General features: G+C 49.9%; 1 protein-coding gene across 2 annotated transcripts; it reads right to left on the reverse strand.

The window, feature by feature from the left end:
• Window positions 1-1,039: 1,039 nt before the first annotated feature.
• On the reverse strand, window positions 1,040-24,104 carry DENR (density regulated re-initiation and release factor). 2 transcript variants are annotated; one of them, XM_062182609.1, is made up of 8 exons: window positions 23,985-24,102; window positions 23,329-23,443; window positions 7,905-7,924; window positions 7,197-7,281; window positions 5,040-5,123; window positions 3,112-3,228; window positions 2,318-2,457; window positions 1,040-2,206 (listed from the first exon to the last, which is right to left on the reverse strand). In XM_062182609.1, exons 2-8 carry the CDS (start codon window positions 23,432-23,434, stop codon window positions 2,162-2,164), a joined length of 597 nt encoding a protein of 198 aa, XP_062038593.1. In that variant the 5' UTR covers window positions 23,435-23,443; window positions 23,985-24,102; the 3' UTR covers window positions 1,040-2,161. The 2 variants fall into 2 exon arrangements, with proteins under 2 accessions (XP_062038593.1, XP_062038594.1); XM_062182610.1 differs by lacking the exons at window positions 7,197-7,281; window positions 7,905-7,924 and having other exon boundaries at window positions 23,985-24,104.
• Window positions 24,105-24,343: the final 239 nt, after the last annotated feature.

Here is a 24,343-nt window from a genome sequence, read left to right on the forward strand (position 1 = left end):
TTAAACCTTGGCTGTTGCCTCCCTGGGTGTGCGTTAGCAGGAAGCTGCAGTGTAGCCAGAGGTGGGCAGGGAATCCATGCACTCCAGCACATGGCCCAGGCACCGCAGCCAGCAGCATCACCGTGAGGCTAACTGCCTTCCCCGTCAGTACACCGATCAGAGGTTACTGTGTTGTACTTTACTTATTCTGAAAGACAAAGTGTGTGTGTTGGGGGGGGGGGGGAGGTTACAGGACTCCCACTGGCTGGTTTACTTCCCAGCTGAGCTGGGGCAGGGGCTGGGAGCCAGGAACCAGGAATGCAATCCAGTCTCCCACAAGAGGGGCAGGAACCCAAACACTTGAGCCATTAACACTGCCCCCCACCGGGGTCTGCACTGCTGGGAAACTGGGTCAGGAACTGAAACAGCAATCGACTGCAGGCAGCCACTGAGGGATGCTGGCGGCTCAGCCAACAGGCTGAATTCCTCTCACTTGTCACATCTATTTACTTTCAAAAGATTTATTTGAAAGGCAGAGTTAGTTACACATACAGAGAGACAGAGAGAGCAAGAGGTCTTCCATCACTGTTTCACTCTCCAAATGGCCACAACGCCAAGCCATGAACCAGGAGTTTCTTGCAGGTCTCCCACGTAGGTGCAGGGGCCCAAGCACCTGGGCCATCTTCCACTGCTTTCCCAGGCCACAGCAGAGAGCTGGATCAGAAATGGAGCAGCTGGGACTCAAACTGGAGCCCATATGGGATGCCCCCACTGCAGGTGGCGGCTTTACCTGCTATGCCACAGCGCTGGAACCCCCTGTCGCAATTTAAGTATCAAGTCAAAGAAAAACATTCACAAGTGAGTTAACACACAAGGACAGTTTTAAATCCTGCTTTTTCCTGTAGTAACAGCCACTGCTGGCTACCTATGGACTAAAACTACATCTGCCAAGAACTGCGAAGACCAGGAATCTTCACACCACACAGGGACATCTCCCAGATCTGATGATCAGGTCTGCTTGTCTAAGTAATCGTATTTGGTAAAATTCAGTTATCACAGATTTTCATTTTACAACTTACATCTTTATTACACATCTTTTTCTAAAACTATTAAAAAAAATCCAAAATTTTTATTTGCATGGTAATAACAATGGGCTCATGGGTTCTAAGTTTCTTAAAGGTGTTTACAGCAATTAAAAATACCACAAGTCTCCAATCTGCAGCACCTGACTCTAAGTTCAAATTCATCCAATGCATTCATTTTTAAAATTACCAAGGTTTCTCTTGCGAGAAGACTCGTCTCTGGCTGTTTCTCAGACCACACTGAGGCGGGCATATGCTCTTTTTAATTAGGAGGACCTTCCTCACACAGCGTACAGTGAGAGCAGGGACTCCGGCCTTTCTGTATGGCCTTCCGCCCAGGACAATGACAAGGAAGAGAAATGTGGATTGGGGTCTGTCCCCATTCAAGATTATCAAACATCCAAGTATTCCTGGAGAATAGGATTCTTAAACATATATGTAATATTCTGCTACATAACCATGTCCCAACTGTTCATCTGCTATCACTTGCAATGTTTTGGTATTATGAGCAACACTGTGAGGAACCCTCTCATCCTTAAGTGTTAGGCAAGATGATCACTACTTTAGCACGGGGGTCAGACAGCACACACGCTCTTAAGGCTTTTAAAGAGTTTATGGTATCTCCAGATCGGTGTGAACTGTCCCTACCAGGAGGACGCTGTCATGTCCGCCAAGCAGACTGCCATGGCAAAATGAAGGCCAATCAACCGCAAGTCTACCAGGGCTCAGCCACCTCAGAACTCCCACCACGGAAGCCAGGAGACATGTTACTGTGAAGTAAAATAATCAACAGAGATGCTTCCCACAAGGTCGACAGTGTTTCTCCAAAAATGAAAAGCTAAAGAGAAAAAGTCAGTACCAAACGACCAAAGTGTTTTATTGTGACTAATTCTATTTCCTGCATAAGCATGACGGTCTCCCTTGTTCATTAGACTTTGGCAATAAAAAAACAAGCAGCCTCGTACAGGACAGTGAAGATGCCGAGAACGAAGGTCGTCTACAGTCTTACTGCAGGATGAATACATAGATTTTAAAAGGCCTCTCTCCCTTTGGCCATCCAATTCTCAGTTCAGATCATCAAATACAGACAAGTGTCGGAATCACTTCTTCACTTCTCCAAGATCCTCGATACTGTCATCATCTACCTATAAAACACAAATTATTAGGTTTTGTGAGCTGTGGTGTCCAGCAAGAACAATGGAAGCAAGCTGATGTAAAAACTTAATTCCACAGACGCACATGTCCCACACACTCACCTCCGGCCACTTCTCCTGAATGACGTCAATGATGTCATCTGTGAAGTCTCCCTGAATGATGATCTCGTCCTCCCCTGTTACTGAGGCACCACAGGAGAATTTCTGCGCAAAAAATCTTTGTGCTTCCTTAAGATCAATTTCTGTTGTTTTTTTTTAAAAGAAAGAGCAAGACTATAATTGGAATTATGCAAAGATATTGTGTCCTTCTGAAATTAAATCAGTATTTTAAATTCATAACAGATGGTGTTAATGGGTTCTACATTCCTTCCAGAATAGTAATTACAAATTCCAGAAGCAGGTCTTAACAACTCAAATTAAATTTTCAAAGTGAAATAAAAACTCAGTACATGAAAACAGTATCATGTATACTATTCCTGACTCATAGAGTAAGACCACAACAAACCCAGGAACACAGTAATTCCTAGCACTACATACACACTGCCAAGTAGGAATGAAGTTCTTTGGTCTAAATTCCTTTCAAAACAGAAACACAGCCATCTGCCACCAGGCCCACAGAGGACAGGGACAGCACCGGGAGATGGCACAGGGAACCCCACCAGCCCTCCTCATCCACAGACAAGGTGCCCAAGCAGGAATTCAGAAATGGGAAAGTTATCTGTCCCCTCTATAAGATTTTTAAATTTCTCCAAAATCTGATTTTGAAACTATCATTAAAATGCAAAATCTCATTTTGTATCTTCTTAGCAAAAAAGACCTGAGATGTGTTCACAATGCCAGACAAAGAGAGAGAAACACAGTTCACGCATTTTAAACATTCTTAAGCCTGAACTCACCAAAAGTTGCAAGACCACATACTCTTGTCACATATTTCTTCTTTGCTCTGGGAATTTTGGCTATTGTAACCTTTTGTGGTACTGTCTTTTTCTTCTGTTTTATTTGACCTCTTCCACCTTTATTTAATAAGAAAGAGTTTAACATTAATCATTTTTTAAATCATAAACAATATTAAATGTTTAAACTGCTGATTTCTAATTTTCAGAAGGTTCACATTCCTTTTCTCTTATAACAAAAAAAAATTAAATTAAATTAAAAAAACCCTCACAAGCATGGAACCCCTGAATGAACACTGTGGGTAGCTACCCTGCACCCTTGGGCTGAGGACACCGGAGACCAGGCCCTCCTGGGACCCAGAGTCTAGCAGCAGGAGACAAAAGATAAACAGTGTCGGCAACCTGACACACACTACAGCGGGATCCAAGAACACGGCACCGCGCTGACCCGCAGAGTACCAGCTGCCAACGGATCTGCTTCCAGAGTGCAGGAAAAGTCCCAGAGAAGGCGACCCCTAAGGCGGAACCTGGAGAGCAGGAAGCACCCAGGAGGAGACAAGCGCTGGAGAAGAAAGGGCACTCCCGAGAACGAGGGGGACAGGGACAAGGCACTGCATTCAGAGGCCACAGCGGAGTGAAGGGTGCTGATGGCTCGGAGCAGATCCCGACGCCAGGCATTCGGGGATTGGTCCATCAAGTTCTGGCACTGGACTTCCTACTGTGGAAGAGAAGGCCCGAAAGACCGTGCAGGAACGAAATAACCAGCTGGAGGCTTTATCAAGGTCACCACAGTGTGCAGGATCTGTGAACACAAGGCCTGACCAGAAAGGCCCACGAGAAGGCTCCTGCACCCATCAAAATCTATACCAAAGCAATGGCTACGTAAGCGTCACCACGCACAAGACAAAGGGAGGAATGAGGCCAGGTAAGTGAGAGGAGAATGGGCTAAAGGGGGAAAGAGAGGGAACCGAAGATGGTGCTCAGGCTGCAGCCCCGTGACCAGGTAAGTCATGGGGTCACTCCCGAAACACGGAACTGAAGAAGCTGAGTGGGACCTGCAAGCTTCGGTCTGCACGTGCTACACTGGCGGTGTCTGGGGGCACACACTTCCAGAGCAGACAGCAGGTCCAGAGTGCAGCTGTGAGGATCTGAAGGTCCATCGGGACGAGACAATCACCCAGAACATGCAGAGTGAGAATGCAGGGGGCCTGGGACAGAATCCTGGGGAGCGGTGCTGGGAGAAGAGGGGAGACGTGACACAGGAGCAGAGCACACCAGTGCTCCTCTCCCCCAGCGACCACGGGGCCACTGGGGACCCCACCGGACAGCCTGGGCTGGGGCAGCCGAGGAGTGACCAGCAAGGGTGACCGCGAGTCTAGTCTTCGAGAAGTCCCGCTAGGAAGGAAGAGCAAGGTTAAGATAGAAAGGGCTTGGGGTAAGAGTTCTTCTTTGTTTCTTTAAAGATGTCCTGAAAATATCGGCAAGCTAATCTGAGTCACAGGGGAAAATAATCAACGAGGGAAAAGGCAGGGCCAGGACCCAGGGGCTGAAGAACTAGCTGGAGGAGGAGGAGAGACAAGTACACACCACAGCTGTAAAACAAAGTTTCCAACTGAGCACCCAGAAGTAGCCGAAGCACTGACAGGAATGTCCTCACTCCACTTATGCACAACACGCAGGCATTTTAGCAAGCTGCTTGCTTTTACACACGTCCAGGGCAAATCAGCGTGTTTTCTTACATACAGTGTGCTCATAAAGCCCAAATCCTACTACATCCAGGAACGATCCTGAGAAGTGATTTTCACCCCTCGGAATGATACACACAGAACTAAGGAACAGGCAGCTGTCACTCACTCTGGGAGCCCTTTTAATGACTGCTACCTCCCACCAGAGGGAAGGTGTACAAACCAGAACGTGGACTCAGGGTTTACCTCTCTTTTGTTTTTTCTTCTCCTCTTCTTCCCCTGCTGTTCCTTGACCCTCAGTGATTCCCGCTTCTTGTTTGGGTGAATTTTCTAGAAAAATGAAATTTAAAAAATGAAAATGAAATTTAAAAGCATCCACATCATTTCACACTAACATTAAAGAAAGCACGATTTCACATATAAACAAGGCATTGCAACCATCAAGTGAGCCTGGAGACTGCACAGCAAATGATCATTTTTGTCAGATCCCTACTCAAACCTCATTCTGAAGTCACCCGTAAGTGACGAACAGAGAGAAAACAATGTCTGTGATATGGAGGATCAGGTTTTTATTTATTATTATTTTTTAAACCAAGTGAGAGGCACATACAACACTACTACTAAACTTCTTTCTTAACCTTTCCTTTTCTGAATTCCATCTGGAGGACAAAGTTGTGTTTTGTTTTAATGTGCATTTATTTTGAAAAAGAGACAGAGATCTTCCATCCTCCGGTTCACTTCCAAGTACCTGCCATAGTCACAACCGGGCCAGGCCAAACCAGGAGCCAGGAGCTCCATCCAGGTCCCCACATGGGTCGCAGGGACCCAAATGCCTGAGCCATCATCACCTGCTGCCTCCCAGGGTGTGCATCAGTAGAAAGCTGGATCAGAGACGGAGGCCTGAGTTGGGCCCAGGCATTCCAGCATGAGACGGGGTTAGCCTGCTATACCACAATGCCCACCCTAACCATGCGAAACTTGAACCAGTGCCCACGTGGGATGCCAGCATCACAGGCAGTGGCTTCCCTGCTGTGCCACAGAACCGGCTCCCCTCAGTCCATTCTCAACACAGCAAAGTGACGCTGTTGGAACACGAGCCAGAAGTTATCTTTCTCTGCTCAAATCCCTCTAGGAGTGCCTCAGCTCACTCAAAGTCAAAGTTAAGACTTGACCTACAAGGTCCTCCTCACAAGATGTGGTCCTTGGGGCCTACTCTGTGGTACAGCAGGTGTAGCCATCACTTGAGACCAGCACCCCGTATGAGAGCGCCAGTTTGAGTTCTGGCTCCTCTCTGCTTCCAATCCAGCTCCCTACTCATGTGCCTGGGAAGGCAGCAGAGGATGATCCAAGCATGCAAGCCCAGTATGGAATTCCTGGGCTTCAGGCTTTGGGTTGGCCCAGCCCTGGTCATTTGGGAAGTGAACCAGAAGGTAGAAGATCTATTTCTCTGCCTTGAAAAAAAGAATTTTTTTTTTATTTGACAGGCAGAGTTACAGACAGTGAGAGAGAGAGAGAGACAGAGAGAGAAAGGTCTTCCTTCCACTGGTTCACTCCTCAAATGGCCACAATGGCCAGAGCTACGCCGATCCAAAGCCAGGAGCCAGGTACCTCCTCCCAGTCTCCCCTGTAGGTGCAGGGACCCAAACACCTGGGCAATCCTCCATTGCTTTCCCGGGCCACAGCAGAGAGCTGGACTGGAAGAAGAGCAACCAGGACTAGAACCGGCGCCCATATGGGATGCCGGTGCCACAGGCGGAGGATTAACCTAGTGTGCCACGGTGTCAGCCCCCAAGAAGAAAATTTTTTTCGGTCCTCCACTGCCTGACTCCATATATTAGCTCCAGACACAGAGTCTCTGCTGCTTCCTGATCGCACCAGAGTAAGATTCTGCCTCAAGGCCTTTGCACTGTCTGTGTTTGCTGCCTAGAATGTTCTTCCCACAGATACGAAGACTTACCCCCTCATTTCCACAGGTCTTTAACCAAATACCATCTTTCCACCAAAATTTTTACCAGCCATTACCTAAAATTTCAAATTCCCTCCCAATAAATCTTCTCTTTGTTCCTGTAGCACTCCCTGCACACTGCTTTGCTCATCTGTGGCCTCCTCTAGGAAGTACCTCCCCTGAGAGCGGGAGGGGCTCTGTGACTGCTCTATCCTCAGAACCTGAGTGTGTGGCGTACAGTGTGCGCACAGCAAAGGGGAACACACACGTGTCCCTAAGCCATTTACTTCCTATAGAAAGCTGAGTCTTAGCCCTATCTGGTCTGAGAGAGAACTTAGTTTTATAATTACTGTCATTCTCTAACACCCTACCGAAGGAGGACTTTCAAATCTGTAAATCATGCCATCGATGCATTTGCTTCAGGCACACAAGTTTCAGGAGAAAGAAAATGTCCATACCTACAGTAAGTTTTGCAAATTCATTTGGAAAATTCTTCTCTAACCACTGTCTGCATTTAGCAACATCAGGCATATATTCACAGTACTGGGAGGGACAAAGAACAAAGTCAGTCACAACAGGGCATTTGCAACCAACATATTTAATTAAAAATCATTTTTTATACTTGCTATATAAAGAACGATAAAACCAACCACAGCCACCTGCCTCCTTACGTACAGGCAGTCTGTATCCAACCAGGAAATCCCCAAGGTAAGTACAAGGTAGGAAGGGTTAGGCACCTCTTCACTGAGCAACTGGCTTCTCCATCAGACACAAGAAAACCAGCAAAAATTAAAAACAGAAACATCTCGTTCTCGCTGTAGGTACGTAAGACTGACTTCCCAAGTCTTACATGTAATTTATACTGCTATCTCTTTCCTCTGCCTGGACATCTGAACTCTGGCTTTAAGGTCACTCTTGTCTTCTTAGCTGCCTATTCACAAGTTTCATACAAAAATCCACAATGTGCAGCCAAATGAAAAAGATGTACATGTGGAACTCAAAGTCCAAAGGAATGAAATTTTAAGACCATAAACATATTCTAAAATTATAGAAAGTTGAAACTCTAAATCTAATAATAGAAAATACTTCAAAAGCTCTTAATCTAGCTTTAAAATCAAGAGTGACTTCAAATGCATAGGTTAAAAAACGAGAACAAAATCACTTACCTCTGTTGGTAATGAACACACTGGGGAGGAGAGAAGAAGATGGAAACGTCAGACACACCAACGGGCTCGCCGTTCCTTTTCTAGTTAACAAACACTTCATTCCTGATTTTTCTGGTCATTTTTCTGTACCACTATGCAAACGCTGCTCTTCAAGGTTTGAGGTAAGAGGTACATGGTTGCTTGAGATGACACCATCTTGATTTCTTCTTTGTCTCTGGCAGTTGATGGAACATCAAACTATACTATCGTGCACCTACCATGGCCACACCATAACTTTTTCAGCAGGTCTGAAACTAAGCTAACATGGAAACAATTCTTCACACAACTAAGTCCAGTGGAGCCAGTTCTCTCTCTCCATTCCTTTCCTGACACAGCCACCGCTTTCCATTCGGAGACACAGACGTCAGCACACTACCATCTCTCTCTGCACACTCACAGATGTCAGCACACTGCCGCCATCTCTCTGCGCACACTCACAGACGTCAGCACACTACCATCTCTCTGTGCACACTCACAGACGTCAGCACACGGCCGCCATCTCTCTGCGCACACTCACAGACGTCAGCACACGGCCGCCATCTCTCTGCACACACTCACAGACGTCAGCACATGGCCACCATCTCTGCGCACACTCACAGACGTCAGCACACGGCCATCTCTCTGCGCACACTCACAGACGTCAGCACACGGCCATCTCTCTGCACACTCACAGACGTCAGCACACGGCCGCCATCTCTCTGTGCACACTCACAGACGTCAGCACACGGCCGCCATCTCTCTGTGCACACTCACAGACGTCAGCACACGGCCGCCATCTCTCTGTGCACACTCACAGACGTCAGCACACGGCCGCCATCTCTCTGCACACTCACAGATGTCAGCACACTGCCGCCATCTCTCTGCGCACACTCACAGACGTCAGCACACTGCCGCCATCTCTCTGCAGCACACTTTCCTTTTCCTCCTCTTTCATGTGAGCAAGACCTCGCTGCAAAGCTGGCAGGGACTTTGGTTCAACTCTGTCACTGCAGGGCCTGCATCAGCTACGGACTGCAGGAACTCAGGGAGCTTCCCCACCTACTTATAATCCCACTACTGGGCCGACTGCTTATTTTGTTTTGTTTATTTATTTGAAAGCCAGAGTCACAGAGAGAGAGGGAGAGACAGAGATCGTCCATCGGCTGGTTCACTCCCCAGATGGTCTTATCAGCCAGTGCTGGGCCAGACAGAAGCCAGGAGCCAGGAGTTTCCTCTGGGTCTTATCAGCGGCCCAAGCACTTGGGCCATCCTCCACTGCTTTTCCTAGGCCATTAGCAGGGAAGCAGCCAGGACACGAACCAGCACCCATAAGGGATACAGCATCACATGCAGTAGCTTTACCCTCTATGCCACAACACTGGCCCCACCTGTTTTCATTTGTTACGGCTAATAATGAGTAGTTCACTTTGCCCAATAGCTTAAGATCTCTTTCTTTTAGATTGTTTATTTGAAAAGCAAAGTGACAGAGACAAAAAAATGAGAGATCCTGCACCTGCTGGTCCACCCCCCAAAATGGCCACCAGGCTGAAGACGAGAGGCAGAAACTCTATGCAGGTCTCCACATGGGTGCAGGGGCCCAAGCACTTGGGCCACCCTTCACTGCCTAAAGCTAGATCACCAGCAGAGCAGCCAGGCCTCAACCTGGCACTTCTGGGATGCCAGTGTCACAGTGTTTAACTCACTGTGCCACAATGCCAGCTCCCATCTTGAGACTTCTGAGGGAGAGGGGGTGTGACACCATCATCATCAACAGTGATTACCATAGATTGTGCATTTATTATCAGGTACTCTTTACATCTACAAATTATATTTACTTGTCACAACTACACAAGGCAGGAATTACCCTATCTGTGTTACAGAGGAGGAAAATGAAGCTCAGTAAGCACCCCACTTGCAGCTGGGTAACAGGATCTGAACCTTGGTCTGTTTCTGAAGCTCATGTTCTTTTTCTTTTTTTTTTAAAGGTCTTCCTTCCGTTGGTTCACTCCCCAAATGGCCGCTATGGCGGCACTGCGCCAATCCAAAGCCAAGAGCCAGGTGCTTCCTCCTGGTCTCCCATGCGGGTGCAGGGCCCAAGCACTTGGGCCATCCTCCATTGCACTCCCGGGCCACAGCAGAGAGCTGGACTGGAAGAGCGGCAACCGGGACTAGAACCCGGTGCCCATATGGGATGCCAGTGCCGCAGGCGGAGGATTAACCAAGTGAGCCCCGGCGCCGGCCCTGAAGCTCATGCTCTTAACCACTAAACTGAACGACACACAGGAAGTCAGTTGTGCGAACGAGGCAGAGGTGCTACATCTGCCTTCCTCTCACCCACGACCACCACTGCTATCAGGGGAACAGGACTGGGCTTCCAAACCCACGCAGGTGTTCAAGTCCTGAAGTCACAGACCCACTGTACTGACAGGGCTCAGGTTTAACTACGGTGTGTGGAGACAGGCCTTGGGAAGTAACTGGACTGCACTGGGGTGGCAGCATGGAGCGCCTATGACTGCATCATGGCGGATTCATAAGGAGAGAACACGCAGACTCGAGTGTGCACCGTGCTCTGCTTCCTGGTTCACCAAGTGATCCTTCCTCTGTACACGTTCCACCACCCATCACCCTTAACAGCTGCAGATCAATGGGGCCACCTAATTTCAAGACTGAACCCCCAAACCACGTGCCAAAATGAATCTCCTTCCTGTCAGGTACCTCACAGTGGTGAACAGCCGACCAGCACAACCACCACCACTAGTCTGTAGATGACACCTGAAAACAGCGACAAAGGTGGCCTGGGGCAGAAGAAAACTGGAATTCAGCCTTGTGTGGTGCTGTCTAGTGTTCGTCCACCAAAGCTCTCCTGGTTAGCCAGAGCTCTATACTCCTGACAGTTCAAGTTCAAATACCAGGCACAGCTGTTCTAACACATTTCCAAGATATAACTATAAAATTATGGGTTAAATACCATTACATTAAATCTATACAATTGTAGATCCTATTTCAAATAATATTAGGTTTAGCAAAATTCTAATGTAATGAATAAAAATGGACAATTCCTCCAAGTTTACTGTAAACCCTTTAAAACTAATAATAGGGGCCAGCGCTGTGGCATAGCGGGTAAAGCTGCAACCTGCAGTGCCGGCATCCCATATGGGCACCAGTTCGAAACCTGGCTGCTCCACTTCGATCCAACTCTCTGCTATGGCCTGGGAAAGCAGAAGATGGCCCAAGCCCTTGGGTCCCTGCACCTGCGTGGGAGACCTGGAAGAAGCTCCTGACTCCTGGCTTTGGATCGGTGCAGCTCCAGCCGTTGTGGCCAATTGCGGAGTGAACCAACAGATGGAAGAACTCTCTCTCTCTGCCTCTTTCTCTCTGTGTAACTCTTTCAAATAAATGAATAAATTAAAAAAAAAAAAACTAATGATAACTAATAGGTAATTGGTGATAACTAATACAGCACCTAAAAGATATTCTGTAGAAGTGAAATTGACACTTTGAGAAGCAATGACTTGAACAGCCCCTTGTCTCAACTGTCGAGGAACAGTTTTTCCTTCTTCATACTATTTGTTGAACTCTTTATTTGACATAGTTAATCATATGTGTATAAAGACAATTGAAGTTGATCTCAGTAGAAAATAAGAGTAGAAATAAGAGAGGGAAGAGGAAGTTGTAACTGTAAAACTGTACAGTTCTGTATACATTCCTACAGACTTACTTCTAAGGGTACAGTTTAAAAACTTGCCATGGGACACCAAATCCAAAATGCCATCTAAGTGTTAAAGTGATCATATGGATAGGATTAAGTGTTAAAGGGATCTTATAAATAAGATCAAGTGTCTGGCAATAATAGAATTAAAAAGAAGAGAATGTTCCAACGTGGGAAGCAGTCCACACAGCAGACTCATAGAATGACAATCACCTTAAATAGCACTCTGACCTCAGAATCAGCCCTTAAGGCATTCTGGTCTGGCTGAAAAGCCCATGAGAGCATCTCAGGCACAGAAAGCCAAGACACAGTGGCAAGAAATGACCTACATGAAGGATCTGTGAGTGAGACTCCAGTGGAAAGAGGTAGATATCAAACAAAGATGTATTTTTCTCTAAAGGGAGGAGAGAACTTCCATTTTGCTTATGGCCTTGTCTAAATACTAATGGAGACTGTACATTCAAGAGGTTTCCATAGCTCATGTCAAAAGCCTCAGGTGATCACTGATGTCATATGTAAGAGTGTTAATTGTTAAATTAAAGACAGGAGTCACTGTGCACTTACTTCCCATGCAGGACCTCTGTCCTCAATGAGTTGTATTATGAGCATTGACCGTAAAACTACTTCTCAGTTTGTGTGTGTGGGTGTGTGTGTATACGCATGTGCATACAAATTGCTGAAATCATTACTTAGTATAGAGTTGGTCTTCTGTGTATAAAGTTAGCTGAAAAGGAATTTTTTTTTTTTTTTTTTTGACAGAGTGGACAGTGAGAGAGAGAGAAAGAGAGAGAGAAAGGTCTTCCTTTTCCGTTGGTTCACCCTCCAATGGCCGCTGCAGCTGGCGCATTGTGCTGATCCAAAGCCAGGAGCCAGGTGCTTCTCCTGGTCTCCCATGGGGTGCAGGGCCCAAGGACTTGGGCCATCCTCCACTGCACTCCCCAGGCCATAGCAGAGAGCTGGCCTGGAAGAGGAGCAACCGGGACAGAACCTGGCACCCCAACCGGGACTAGAATCCGGGGTGCCAGCACCGCAGGCAGAGGATTAGCCTATTGGGCTGCAGCACCGGCCTGAAAATGAATCTTAATGGAGAATGGGACCGAGAATGGGAGAGGGAGGAGGATGTGGGGTGCGAGGGTGGGTACAGTGGGAAGAATCACTATATTCCTAAAGTTGTACTTATGAAATCTGTATTCCTTAAATAAAAGGTTTCTTTGGGGAAAAACAAAAACAAAAAAAACCCCTCAATTTCTTCCACTGACAGCTTACTATTTGCAAAGGAGAAACTACCTTTTCTTTCTTTCTTTTTTTTTTTTTTTTTTTTTTGACAGGCAGAGTTAGACAGTGAGAAAGAGAGAGACACAGAGAAAGGTCTTCCTTTTTCTGTTGGTTCACTCCCCAAGTGGCTGCTACAGCCAGTGTGTTGTGGCCAGTGCACTGCGCCAATCCAAAGCCAGGAGCCAGGTGCTTCCTCCTGGTCTCCCATGCGGGTGCAGTGCCCAAGGACCTAGGCCATCCTCCACTGCACTCCCGGGCCACAGCAGAGAGCTGGACAGGAAGAGGAGCAATCAGGACAGAATCCGGCACCCCAACCGGGACTAGAACCTGGGGTGCCGGCGCTGCAGGCGGAATATTAGCCTAGTGAGCTGTGGTGCCGGCTGAAACTACCTTTTCAAAGTGAAGAACTTAGCAGTCACCTTCAAGGTTAACATTCCTAATACTGGAATACCCAACATCATTATCTCCTGACGTGATGTACTAGGAAAACTAAGGATTCATTAACCACAAAACCTTTCTGTCAAAAATTGCTTAATTTTCAAATATATATTTACTTACCTAATTAGAGAGAAACAATGAGCTCTCATCTACTGGTTCACTCCCTAAATGCCTGCAAACAGCCAGTTTGGGGCCAGGCCAAAGCCAGGAGGCAGGAATTCAATTCAGGTTTCCCACATGGGTGTCAGAAACACAAGTACTCTGGCAATCACCTGCCGTCTCCTGGGGTGCCTAGTAGCTGGATGCTAGAAATTGTGAACAGAGCCAGGACGCGAACCTAGGCACTCCAAAATGGGCTATAGTATTCCAGAGAGCTTCTGAACCACTGTGAAAACACTCGCCCTTACTGCGGAACCTGTCATATTCTTGCAACTTCTCTGTAAACCCAAAATACACCCCAAAAAAGTACAGTATTCGTTAATTTTGGTGGAAGTATACAGGTGTTCACCATATGTTCTTTAAACTATTTTGTACATTTAAGTATTTTCACAATTAAAAAGTGTGGAAAATACAATTATCAATATAGTTGTTAAATTTTTTTTTTGACTTTTTTTTTTTTTTTTTGGTTTTTTTTTGACAGGCAGAGTGGACAGTAGAGGGAGACAGAGAGAAAGGTCTTCCCTTTTGCCGTTGGTTCACCCTCCAATGGCCGCCGCGGTAGCGCGCTGCGGCCGGCGCACCGCGCTGTTCCGATGGCAGGAGCCAGGTGCTTTTCCTGGTCTCCTATGGGGTGCAGGGCCCAAGAACTTGGGCCATCCTCCACTGCACTCCCTGGCCACAGCAGAGAGCTGGCCTGGAAGAGGGGCAACCAGGACAGGATCGGTGCCCTGACCGGGACTAGAACCCGGTGTGCCGGCGCCACAAGGCGGAGGATTAGCCTGTTAAGCCACGGCACCGGCTTAGTTGTTAAAATTTTATATCAAGATATATGCTTAAAAAATTCCTACACTAATTTCAATTCATTTGCATCTTTATAGTGTCATATTTTATCAATTTAATGCATGTTTCTCCCTCCTTTCTAAAATATTTATTTGAAAAGCAGAGTTTAAAAGAGAGGGGAGGAGACAGATCTTTCACCCACTGGTTCACTTCCCAAATGGCTGTAGTGGCCAGGGCTGGGACAGTCCGAAGGGAGGAGCCTGAAACTCCATCCGGGTCTCCCACATGGGTGGCAGGGGCCCCAGCACTTGGGTCCTCTGCTGCTGCTTCTCCCAGGGCATTAGCAGAGAGCTGGACAGCGAGTGGAGCAGGCAGGACATGAACCCGGCGCCTATGGGATGCCAGCATCACAGGCAGCTTTACCTGCTATGCTACAACACTGGTACTCTCCCCCAACATTTTAATAATTTTTATTTCTGATTTTTATTTATTTATTTTCATTTTATTTGAAAGACAGAGCCACAAAGAGAGAGACTTCTCAAGTGCCTGCAACAGGCAGGGCTGGGCCAGACCAAGTCAGGAGCCTGGAAATCAACCTGGGTCTTCGACACGGGTGGCAGGGACCAGGGCCTTGAGTCACCTGCTGCCTCCCAGGTGTGCATTCAGAGGGAGCAGGAACGGGAAGCAGAGCCAGGATTTGAACTCAGGCACCGCAAAATTTTGAAATGCAGTCTCAAAAAAAGTAGGGCGTACCTCCTCCCTCCCTCCTAGTATGAACTACATGAGCAGGCACACATCGCTCCTGCTTCTAGCCCAAGCCCACTGCAGTCACCCTCCCTGACCAGGTATAGATTATTATTATTATTTTTTTTGACAGGCAGAGTTAGACAGTGAGAGAGAGACAGAAAAGTCTGCCTTCCGTTGGTTCACCCCCCAAATGGCCAGTATGGCCAGCATGCTGCGCTGATCCAAAGTCAGGAAGTTCCTCCTGGTCTCCCATGCGGGTACAGGGCCCAAGCACTTGGGCCATCCTCCACTGCCTTCCCGGGCCACAGCAGAGAGCTGGACTGGAAGAGGAGCAACCAGGACAGAACTGGCACCCCAACCGGGACTAGAACCCGGGGTGCCGGTGCCGCAGGCGGAGGATTAGCCAAGTGAGCCATGGCACCAGCCCAGGCATAGATTCTTAGATACTCCAGGAACTTTTCAGTAATGCTCCACTGGCTACCACGCACGGAGTCTTGAGTCCCTTCCAGATTAGAGCCATGGATCTACTCAATCTGGAGACATTCTCTTTTCACAGCTGTCCCCAGCACTCCTTAGCACTTCTTGCTCCTCCTTCTGTGTCAGAGAAACCAGCTCACCCTACATGCTGTCATCATCTATCCACCGAGCCTGCAGACTCACCCTCTGTCACACAAAACAGAAGCCGAGCATATCACCTCTGACCCTTCCTTCTCCACCCGATAATGGATCCATTTTCTTTTCTTTTTTTTTTGACAGGCAGAGTGGATAGTGAGAGAGAGAGAGACAGACAGAGAGAAAGGTCTTCCTTTTCCGTTGGTTCACCATCCAATGGCCACTGCGGCCGGCGCATCATGCTGATCCGAAGCCAGGAGCCAGGTGCTTCTCCTGGTTTCCCATGCGGGTGCAGGGCCCAAGCACTTGGGCCATCCTCCACTGCCTTCCCGGGCCATAGCAGAGAGCTGGCCTGGAAGAGGGGCAACTGGGACAGAATCCGGCGCCCTGACCAGGACTAGAACCTGGTGTGCCGGCGCCACAAGGCGGAGGATTAGCCTGTTAAGCCATGGCGCCGGCCAATGGATCCATTTTTTAATTCCCTCTCCCATCCCCAGCCTCATTTTCTCTACCCAAGTGTCTCTCTGGAGCACTGCCAAAATTTCTACACGGGTCTCCTACCAAACACACTGTTCATATGATGAACTTTCCAAAATGCAAATCTGACTGCCGACCTGCACATTAGAAGCCTGCAGGCTCTCAGGGTGACTAAAGACCAAAATAAGTCAACATGGCCTACAGAAGTCTGCTGGCCTAGGCAAAACTCCAGTGCCAGTGTGTGGTGTAGCAGGTAACGCTGCCACCTGTAATGCCAGCATTCCATGTGGGCACTGATTCGTGTGCTGGCTGCTCAACTTCCAAGTCAGCTCTCTGATGATGGCCTGGGAAAAACAGCGGAAGATGGACCGACTGCTTGGGCCCCTGCTGCCCACCTGGGAGACTCAGAAGCTCTTGGCTCCTGGCTTCAGTCTGCCCAATGCTGGCCACTGTGGCCATCTGGGAAGTGAACCAGTAGATGGAAGCTCGATCTCTTTTTTTTAGAGCTCTCTCACTCTATCACTCTATCAAATCAATCAATCTTTAAAGAAAAAAGAAAAGTCTTTAGCCTGGCTCCTACAATCTCCACCTTCATTCTACCACTCCTCTTGCTGTCAGCCACTGCCTAGCCAACTTGCTTTCCTTCCGTCTTTCAGCTAAATACACTCCCTCTGGCCACAGGGACCCTACATGTGCTCCTTCCCACTGCCCACTCCTCCCACTTCACCTGGCTTAAAAACCCATCAGGGACCAGCACTGTGGCACAGCAGGTTAAGCCTTCATGATGCTGGCATTCCACATCAGCCAGCCAATTGGAGTCCCAATTACTCCACTTCCGATCCAATGCCCTGCCTGGGAAATGTACTGGGAAAGCAGCAGATGATGGCCCAAGTACCTGTGCCTCTGGCACCCAGGTGAAAGACCTGGATGGAATTCTGGGCTCCTGGCTCCAGCCTGGTCCAGTCCCAGTCATTTAGGGAAGGACCAGCAGATCGAAGATCTCTGTCTCTCCCTTTCTGTCACTGTGCCTTTCAAAAAAAAGTAAAATATGTCTTAAAACAAAACAAAACAAAACAAAAACCTACCCATCCTAGAGATCTGACGTAATCATCACTTGCCCGGATCGGCACCCTGACACCCAGGACTAGGGCAAATCCACAACCGTACTCTGCTGGATGATCACGCCCTTATCTTCCTGGCATTGATCAGCTGTAACTCCACATTCATCCAGGATCATGTGAAAGTTCCCTGAAGCTTTGTTCCCCCTGTGTGCAGCACCGTGTGCCTGGCACAGACAGTACACCCAGCCTTCACCAAGTCAATCACCTGGAATCCCTGTAATGGAATTCAAGCCAGAATGGAATGAGAAGACAGAGAAAACAAGGTCAACCACCACTCTAAATGCATTTTGGGAACAGGGAAGAGGAAATGGGAGACAACAAGAGACAGGACACCCAGTCCCTTCAGTGAAATCACTACTTCAGCTACTAGAGGCCCTTGGGGGCCCGAGAGCACACTCTGGAAATCTGCCAATCTCAAATCCATCTTCAGTTCACCCTCCATGCGCATTTACGTCCTTTTTACGTGTCCTCAAACACGTGTCTCACCCTGGTTCCACAGCCCTAGTGTAAATCGTCTCATAGCCCAGGGGCTCCGACCTGATGTCTGTGCCAGTCTCACCCATTTCAGGAACCTCCTTTCTTCCAAACAGCTGTCATCCTAAAAGACATATCTGGTCCCATCACTCCCAGACTAACAACTTCCCAAACATCCTTTCCTACTCCTACACACAAACTGCTGCCACCTGCGCTCCAGCCACAGCAACTTCCATCCACACTGTCCCTCCGAGGGACAGCCATGCTTCCAGACCCTGTGCGGGCGGGTTCCTGACACCTCATGCTGTAATGGCTGTTGTCTCGGATTTTAATCCTGGCCCCACCTCTCATATGATTCAGAAACCTATCTTTAATAAAATCAGAAGAGTATTATATGTTATAAAAATGAAATAATATACAAAAACATAAAATCCACTCAGAAAGTTTCACTTTTTCCCGTTCTCCCAGGTAGAGTCAGCTGGTTCTGCATCCCACACACGTGGAACACTGCAGCTCACATGTTAACATGTCTGACTTCGGGGTGAGGCTGACAATCAGGCCTCACCCACTCCTGTAGAGCGAGCCCAGTGCCGGGCAGAGTGCACATGCTTAGGAGACGTTTGCCGAATGAGCCCAAGCTGCTCTCGATGCGACGCAGCCTCTCGCTGAGAGCGGAGTGGGTCTTTAATTTGCTTTTATTTTTTTTTTAAAGAGGGAAAGGAGAGGAGGAGGTAGAATTGACAAGGAATATGCCACTTTCTCTTCTGTTTCTCTCTTTCATCAGTTAGGTTTTCTGTTTGAGGGTTTCCCTCTTCTTGAAGCACTCCAAGAATACTAAATGCTTTCACAAATTGCTTTATCAATAGTTTTAATAAAATGTATTTTTCCCTTCTCCCTAGTCTTCGATAAATCTAATTCCCTGCTTTATCCTGTTTATCCACCAGACTCTCTTTCTCAACCTACGCCTCCTAATTGCAGCACTCTTAAAGCTTCACTAATGTCGTCTGAAGTCTTCCTATGGCCTGGCCAGTAAGCTTGCCTTCCTCAACTTCTCCCCTGCTGCCAGATTCACCCCACCTCACTTCTCTGTTAACACCCCCAATGACTTAGCACCACCGACAAACGAAACCCCGCTAACCTGGTCCCAAACCACACGGCCGTACAGTTCCTGCTCCTCTACTTCAGGACGCCCGTATTGCAACCCAGCTGCACCCACGTTCCTGGTTACTTTCCTACTTACTTCCTTAGTCTGAGCACGAGTCCTTGTGCCCTTCAATGCTTGCCTGAACGCTACTGCCCTCTGGAGCCCTGTTCAAGCCACGCCTGTGAAGCAGTGCCGGACTCCCTACAGCTGGCAGAAACCACTACCTTTCTGCGCTGGCACAGAAGCCAATCACCCCAGGCCTTTACTGCCCATCTCCCTGCTGTCCATCTCGCCTGCATCTTTTCTTTTTTAAAGACTTATTTTATTTATATGAAAGGCAGAGTTATGAGGGTGGAGGGAGAGGAATCTTCCATTCATTGGTTTACTCCCCAAATGGCCACAATTACCAGGATTGGGCCAGACCAAAGCCAGGAGCCAGGAGCCTTTCCCACGTGGGTGCAGGAGCCCAAGCACTTGGGCCATCTTCTGCTGCTTTCTCAGGCCATTAGCGGGGAACTGGATCAGCAGAGGAGCAGCCAGGACTTGAACCAGCACCCATATGGGGTGCCGGCTTCACAGATGGCAGCTTTACCCGCTACGCCACAACACCAGCCCCTTACCTGCGTCTTCCTTCCAGCCCTCGCCAGTACCCACCCCATGCAAGCTGCACTGACAGGAAGCGTAGGGCAGGTCTCACCGCCGCGTACGCCACCACACAACTTAGCCCAGGACCGCCTGCATCAAAGGGACTCAGAAAACCTGACGCTGCAAACTGCTGACTCTGTGGTGTGGATCCCAGTAACAAGGCCATCATATTTTCTTAACAAGCTAGTTAATGAAGGCCACCATTTTTAGAAAATGGTAATGTGAGAGGGAAAATAAAAGGCAAGTCTAAACCCATCTCCATTACTGGTTGTTCAAGTAAACCTAACACCAAGTGGAAGCCTGCGCGGTACCGGACAGTGCTCACCAGACAGACGTGGCCTCTCAACCACTTCCGTTTCCCAGTCCTCGTGCACTGACCTGAGGGCACAGGAAGGTCTCATCCTTCACCCACAGCAGCTGTCAGTGGAAATGCTGTCTCCTGGGCCGTGCCGTGGCGGTCACCTCTGATGCCAGAGTCCCGCTGCCCGGCTTCCCACTGAGCTGCCTGGTGCACTGGGGAGCAGCGGAGCACGGCCCAAGTGCCTCTGCCACTCTCTTTCTCCACTACTCTTTCAAATAAATACAACAGATCTTTAAAGAGAAAGTTCTTCCATAGCAGCCATCATACAGATACCTAATAGGAGTCTATTCTGGGCATCTTGGCATTTCCTGCACCCTCATAATTTTACCTCATAATTACTGGGGGTGGGGGGGGGGGACCAGAGGCAGACATTCCCACCAAGCTTCCTAACTTCTCATCAACTAAGCAACTCCTCCACCCAGCAACAGAACCCACCCAGCTCACCTCACTCCAAGCACACCCAGGGGTCTTTCCGGCCCTTCTCTCTCCTTGACTGAGAAACGCTCACGTATTCTCAAACTACCACCTCTGTGGCTAAGAACCCAGATATTTACTCCCCATCTATAACCTATTTGTATTCTTCCATTTGCAGAGACGCAAATCCACGTAACTGGAAAATGAGCCCACTGTCCATCTCCAAATCTAATCCTTCCCAACGTCCTCACCTGTAGTGGTGCTCCTCCTGCTTTCAACTCTTCCACTTTACAAATATAGAATCCAGGGGCTGGCGCTGCGGCGTAGCGGGAAAAGCCACCACCTGCAGTGCCAGCATCCAATATGGGCGCCAGTTCAAGACCCGGCTGCTCCACTTCCTATCCAGCTTTCTGCTATGGCCTGGGAAAGCAGATGGCCCAACTCCTTGGGCCTCTGTGCCCATGTGGGAGACCCAGAAGAAGCTCCAAGCTCCTGGCTCCTGGCTTCGGACGGGCCCAGCTACACCCACTGCGGCCATTTGAGGGGTGACCCAGCAGATGGAAGACCTCTCTCTCTCTGCCTCTCTGTAACTCTTTCAAATAAATAAATATGTATTTTTTTAAACATGGGCTCCACCACTGAATCCTTCTCCCTTCTGTCTTTTCTGTGATTAACCCCTTCATTTCCTCTTACACGGCTCCCACGCTAACCAAAGCACTCACTCACCTCAAACCTACATTTCTGCACTGGCCTTCCAGTTCGTGGGTTCTCCCTCCTCACTAGTCTTCCCTCATCATTGCTATTTTCTGCCCAAGGCACCCTAATGCACTTCCCAGCTGAGGCAGGCCCCACTGCTCTCCCCATTTCGTGGATGAGACTGGCCACCACCAGGTCAGGATTTAAACTCACATATTCCTGTGTCGGAAGTCTCCCCAGAAACGACCCCATCGTCCCTACCCCGGTCTGCAGATTAAGTCAAGCTCCCCTTCCTTGAAAACATTCTACTACCTTTTAACAGAGATCCCTCCCTTTCCTGACATCCTCGCTTACACAACTTCAAAAAGTTCACGAAGGGGCCGGCGCTGTGGTGCGGCAGGGTGGGCCGCCGCCGGCAATGCAGCATCCCATGTCTGAACGCTGGTCTGAGTGCCAGCTGCTTTGCTTCCAATCCAGGTTTCTTTTTTTTTTTTTTTTTAATTTTTGACAGGCAGAGTGGACAGTGAGAGAGAGAGAGAGAGAAAGGTCTTCCTTTTGCCGTTGGTTCACCCTCCAATGGCCGCCGCGGTAGCGCGCTGCGGCCGGCGCAGCACGCTGATCCGATGGCAGGAGCCAGGTACTTATCCTGGTCTCCCATGGGGTGCAGGGCCCAAGGACTTGGGCCATCCTCCACTGCACTCCCTACTAAAGCACCTGATAGGCAGCGGTAGGTGCCCACGGGGGAGCAGGATGGAGCTCCTGGTTCCTGGTTCTGCCTGGCCCAGCCCTGGCTGTTGCAGCCATTTGGGAAATAAACCAACCAGTGGACAATCTCCGTCATTCTGCCTTTCAAATCAATCAATCATCTTGAAAACAAAAAGTTCACAAAAAGAATTAAAAATAAGTTTAGTTGGTGCAAAAAAATACGAACTTTGAGGCTGGCACCGTGTCACAACAGGATAAGCTGCCACCTGTGACAATGGCATTCCATGAGTGACAGTGCAAGTCCTGGCTGCTCAGCTTCCGATCCAGCTCACTGCTATTGTGCCTGGGAAAGCAGTGGAAGATGGCCTGAGTGCCCGAGTGTCTGAGCCCTTGCCACCTATGTGGGAGACCCAAAGAGAGTTCCAGGCTCCTGGCTTTGGCCTGGACCAGGACCAGCCATTGCAGCCACTTGGGGAGTGAACGAGCATATGTAAGATTTCTCTCTCTCTCCCCCCACCCCCACCCCCACCCCGCACCTCTGCCTTTCAAATAAATCAATCCCTAAAAAAAAAAAAAAAAAGAGGAGGGATGGGCATTGTGGCACAGCAGACTAACCACTGCTTTCAACACTGGCAACCCATCTCAGCACGCCAGTTCAAGTCCCGGCTGCTCCTCTTCCGGTCCAGCGTCCTGCTAATGGGCCTCAGAAGACAGTGGAAGGTCAAGCACTTGACCCCTGCCACACAAGGGGGAGACCTGGCTGGAGTTTCTGGCTCTCGATTTTGGTCTGGCCCAGACCTGGCCATTGTGGACATCTGCAGGGTAAACCGGCAGGGGGAAGATCTCTCTGTTGCTCTTCCTTTCAAATAAATAAATAAGCAAATCTTAAACAACAACAACAAAGACCATGAGATCCTCGAAGGGAAAACACTTTGACATGTATTACTCAAGCCACGAAGACCTTCCCAAGCTGCCCTTAAATCCCTCACTCCAACCTCATCTCGCACTCCTTAACTGACAATGCACACACTACACACCGTGCTACTCAAAGCTGCCCGTCTCCCCCGACAGGCCACACGCCTCTTCACCGTCCCTTCCACTGGGACACTCTTCCCCATCTCCTCTTCTGAAGACGCCGTGTCTTCCCTGGAGCCCCTTCAACAGCGAGACGAGAGTCCAATCTCGGAATGAGGGAATGACCCACGCGTCTGGACCCCTCTGCAGGCCTGGAACAAGACCCAGGTCACACAGGCTGGGAAAATCCGCTAACCCACGCCTCCTCCTCTGCAGGGCCCTGCCCCGAGCAGGGGTTCACCAAGTAACAGGAAAAGACCACAAGCGGAGGGGGAAGGTGGGCGCCCACACCCCATCCTGGAGCGCCAGGTTCTAGCCTCCACTTCCGATTCAGCTTCTGCTAAGGCCATGGGAGGCGGCGGGTGATGGCTCAAGCTCTTGGTCCCTGCCGCCCACATGAGAAACCTGGATCTGGGAGTGAACCAGCGCACGGAAAACCTCTCTCTGTGTGCCTTTCAAATAAGAAGACAATTAAAATACAAAAATCAGACGTAGAAAAGGCTCAGTAGGATCCAATGTTTAACTGTTACAAAGCATTTGGGGAAAAAAATGGCAAAAGCCAACACCACACTTGCCTCCACAGTAGAGCACGCGGAGTGGGTAGCCCGCATCTAGCTTGGCACTGTTCCGAGGGTCTCCTTTGCAGTCAGCACCGCCGGATTCGGAAACGTCAGAAGCCATTTCACAACCCTGCGAGCGAAGCGAGGGGCACACCTTCACCCTTCTGCCCAAGACCCCACGGAGCAGCGCCCAGGGCCGCCCTCCCCTCCGCCCACTCCAACTCCAGGAGCTTGGGGAACCCGCAGCGTCGGGCACCCGCATCACGCGAGCAAGTGGACAGCAAGGACCGGGGGCCGCCAGCCAGAGCCGGGGCAGGGCCGGCGACGGGGCCGGGAGGGGAAGGCGGGAAGGCACCCAGAGGCCCCCGGCGGCGCCCCGAACAGGGCGGGGGGCGGCCCAACGGCCAGGGCGGGGCGCGGAGGCGAGGGCATGGCAGGGGGCGGGGTGGCCCGAGGATGCGGGGGGCACAGGGGGCCGCACTAGGGGCACCGGGGCGACGAGGGCGACCCGGCCCGGGGCGACGGGGCGACCCCGGGGTCGGCAGAGGGGCCCCGAGGGCGGGGGTGCGGAGACGCCCCCGGCCCGGCCCCCCGCCTGCGGGCAGCGCCGCGGCTCCGCCCACGCTCTCCACGAGCTCCTGGGACGCCGGGGAGACGCGAGGGGTCGTTACCCGGGCGGTCGCACAGGCCCCGCCGCCTCCGCTCCCGCCGCTACCGCCCGCTGAAGCGACACATGCAACTCCTCTTCCCCGGCCAGGGCCGCCCGAGAGCCCGTGGGCCAGGCGCGTCCCGCGAGACAATCCGCTTTTACCGCGAGACTCGGGCCGCCGCTGGGCGGATGTCGCGAGAAGCCTGGAGGAGGGGGCGGGGAGAACGCAGAGAGCATGCGCCGTCCACCTCTGGGGGCGGGGCCGAGCAGCCGAGAGCCGAGCGGCCAGTAGGCGGCGCTCGCTGCACGTGCGAGCCGCTGGGTCGCGGGCGCTGGACGTGCACCTGCCCGGGGGAGCCCTGCCCGCTGTCTGCGGAGCCT

This window comes from Lepus europaeus, chromosome 23, assembly GCF_033115175.1.
Source record: "Lepus europaeus isolate LE1 chromosome 23, mLepTim1.pri, whole genome shotgun sequence".
In the NCBI taxonomy this organism is placed as follows: Eukaryota; Metazoa; Chordata; class Mammalia; order Lagomorpha; family Leporidae; genus Lepus; species Lepus europaeus.

What these genes read in the sequence shown, in the direction of transcription:
- DENR (XM_062182609.1), bottom strand. Translation starts at nt 23,434, where the DNA reads ATGGCTTCTGACGTTTCCGAATCCGGCGGTGCTGACTGCAAAGGAGAC. An exon ending in TGTGTTCATTACCAACAGAG is followed by an intron (nt 7,282 to 7,904) that starts GTAAGTGATTTT and finishes TGTCCCTCCCAG; the next exon opens with TACTGTGAATATATGCCTGA. An exon ending in TTCAGGAGAAGTGGCCGGAG is followed by an intron (nt 2,207 to 2,317) that starts GTGAGTGTGTGG and finishes TGTGTTTTATAG; the next exon opens with GTAGATGATGACAGTATCGA.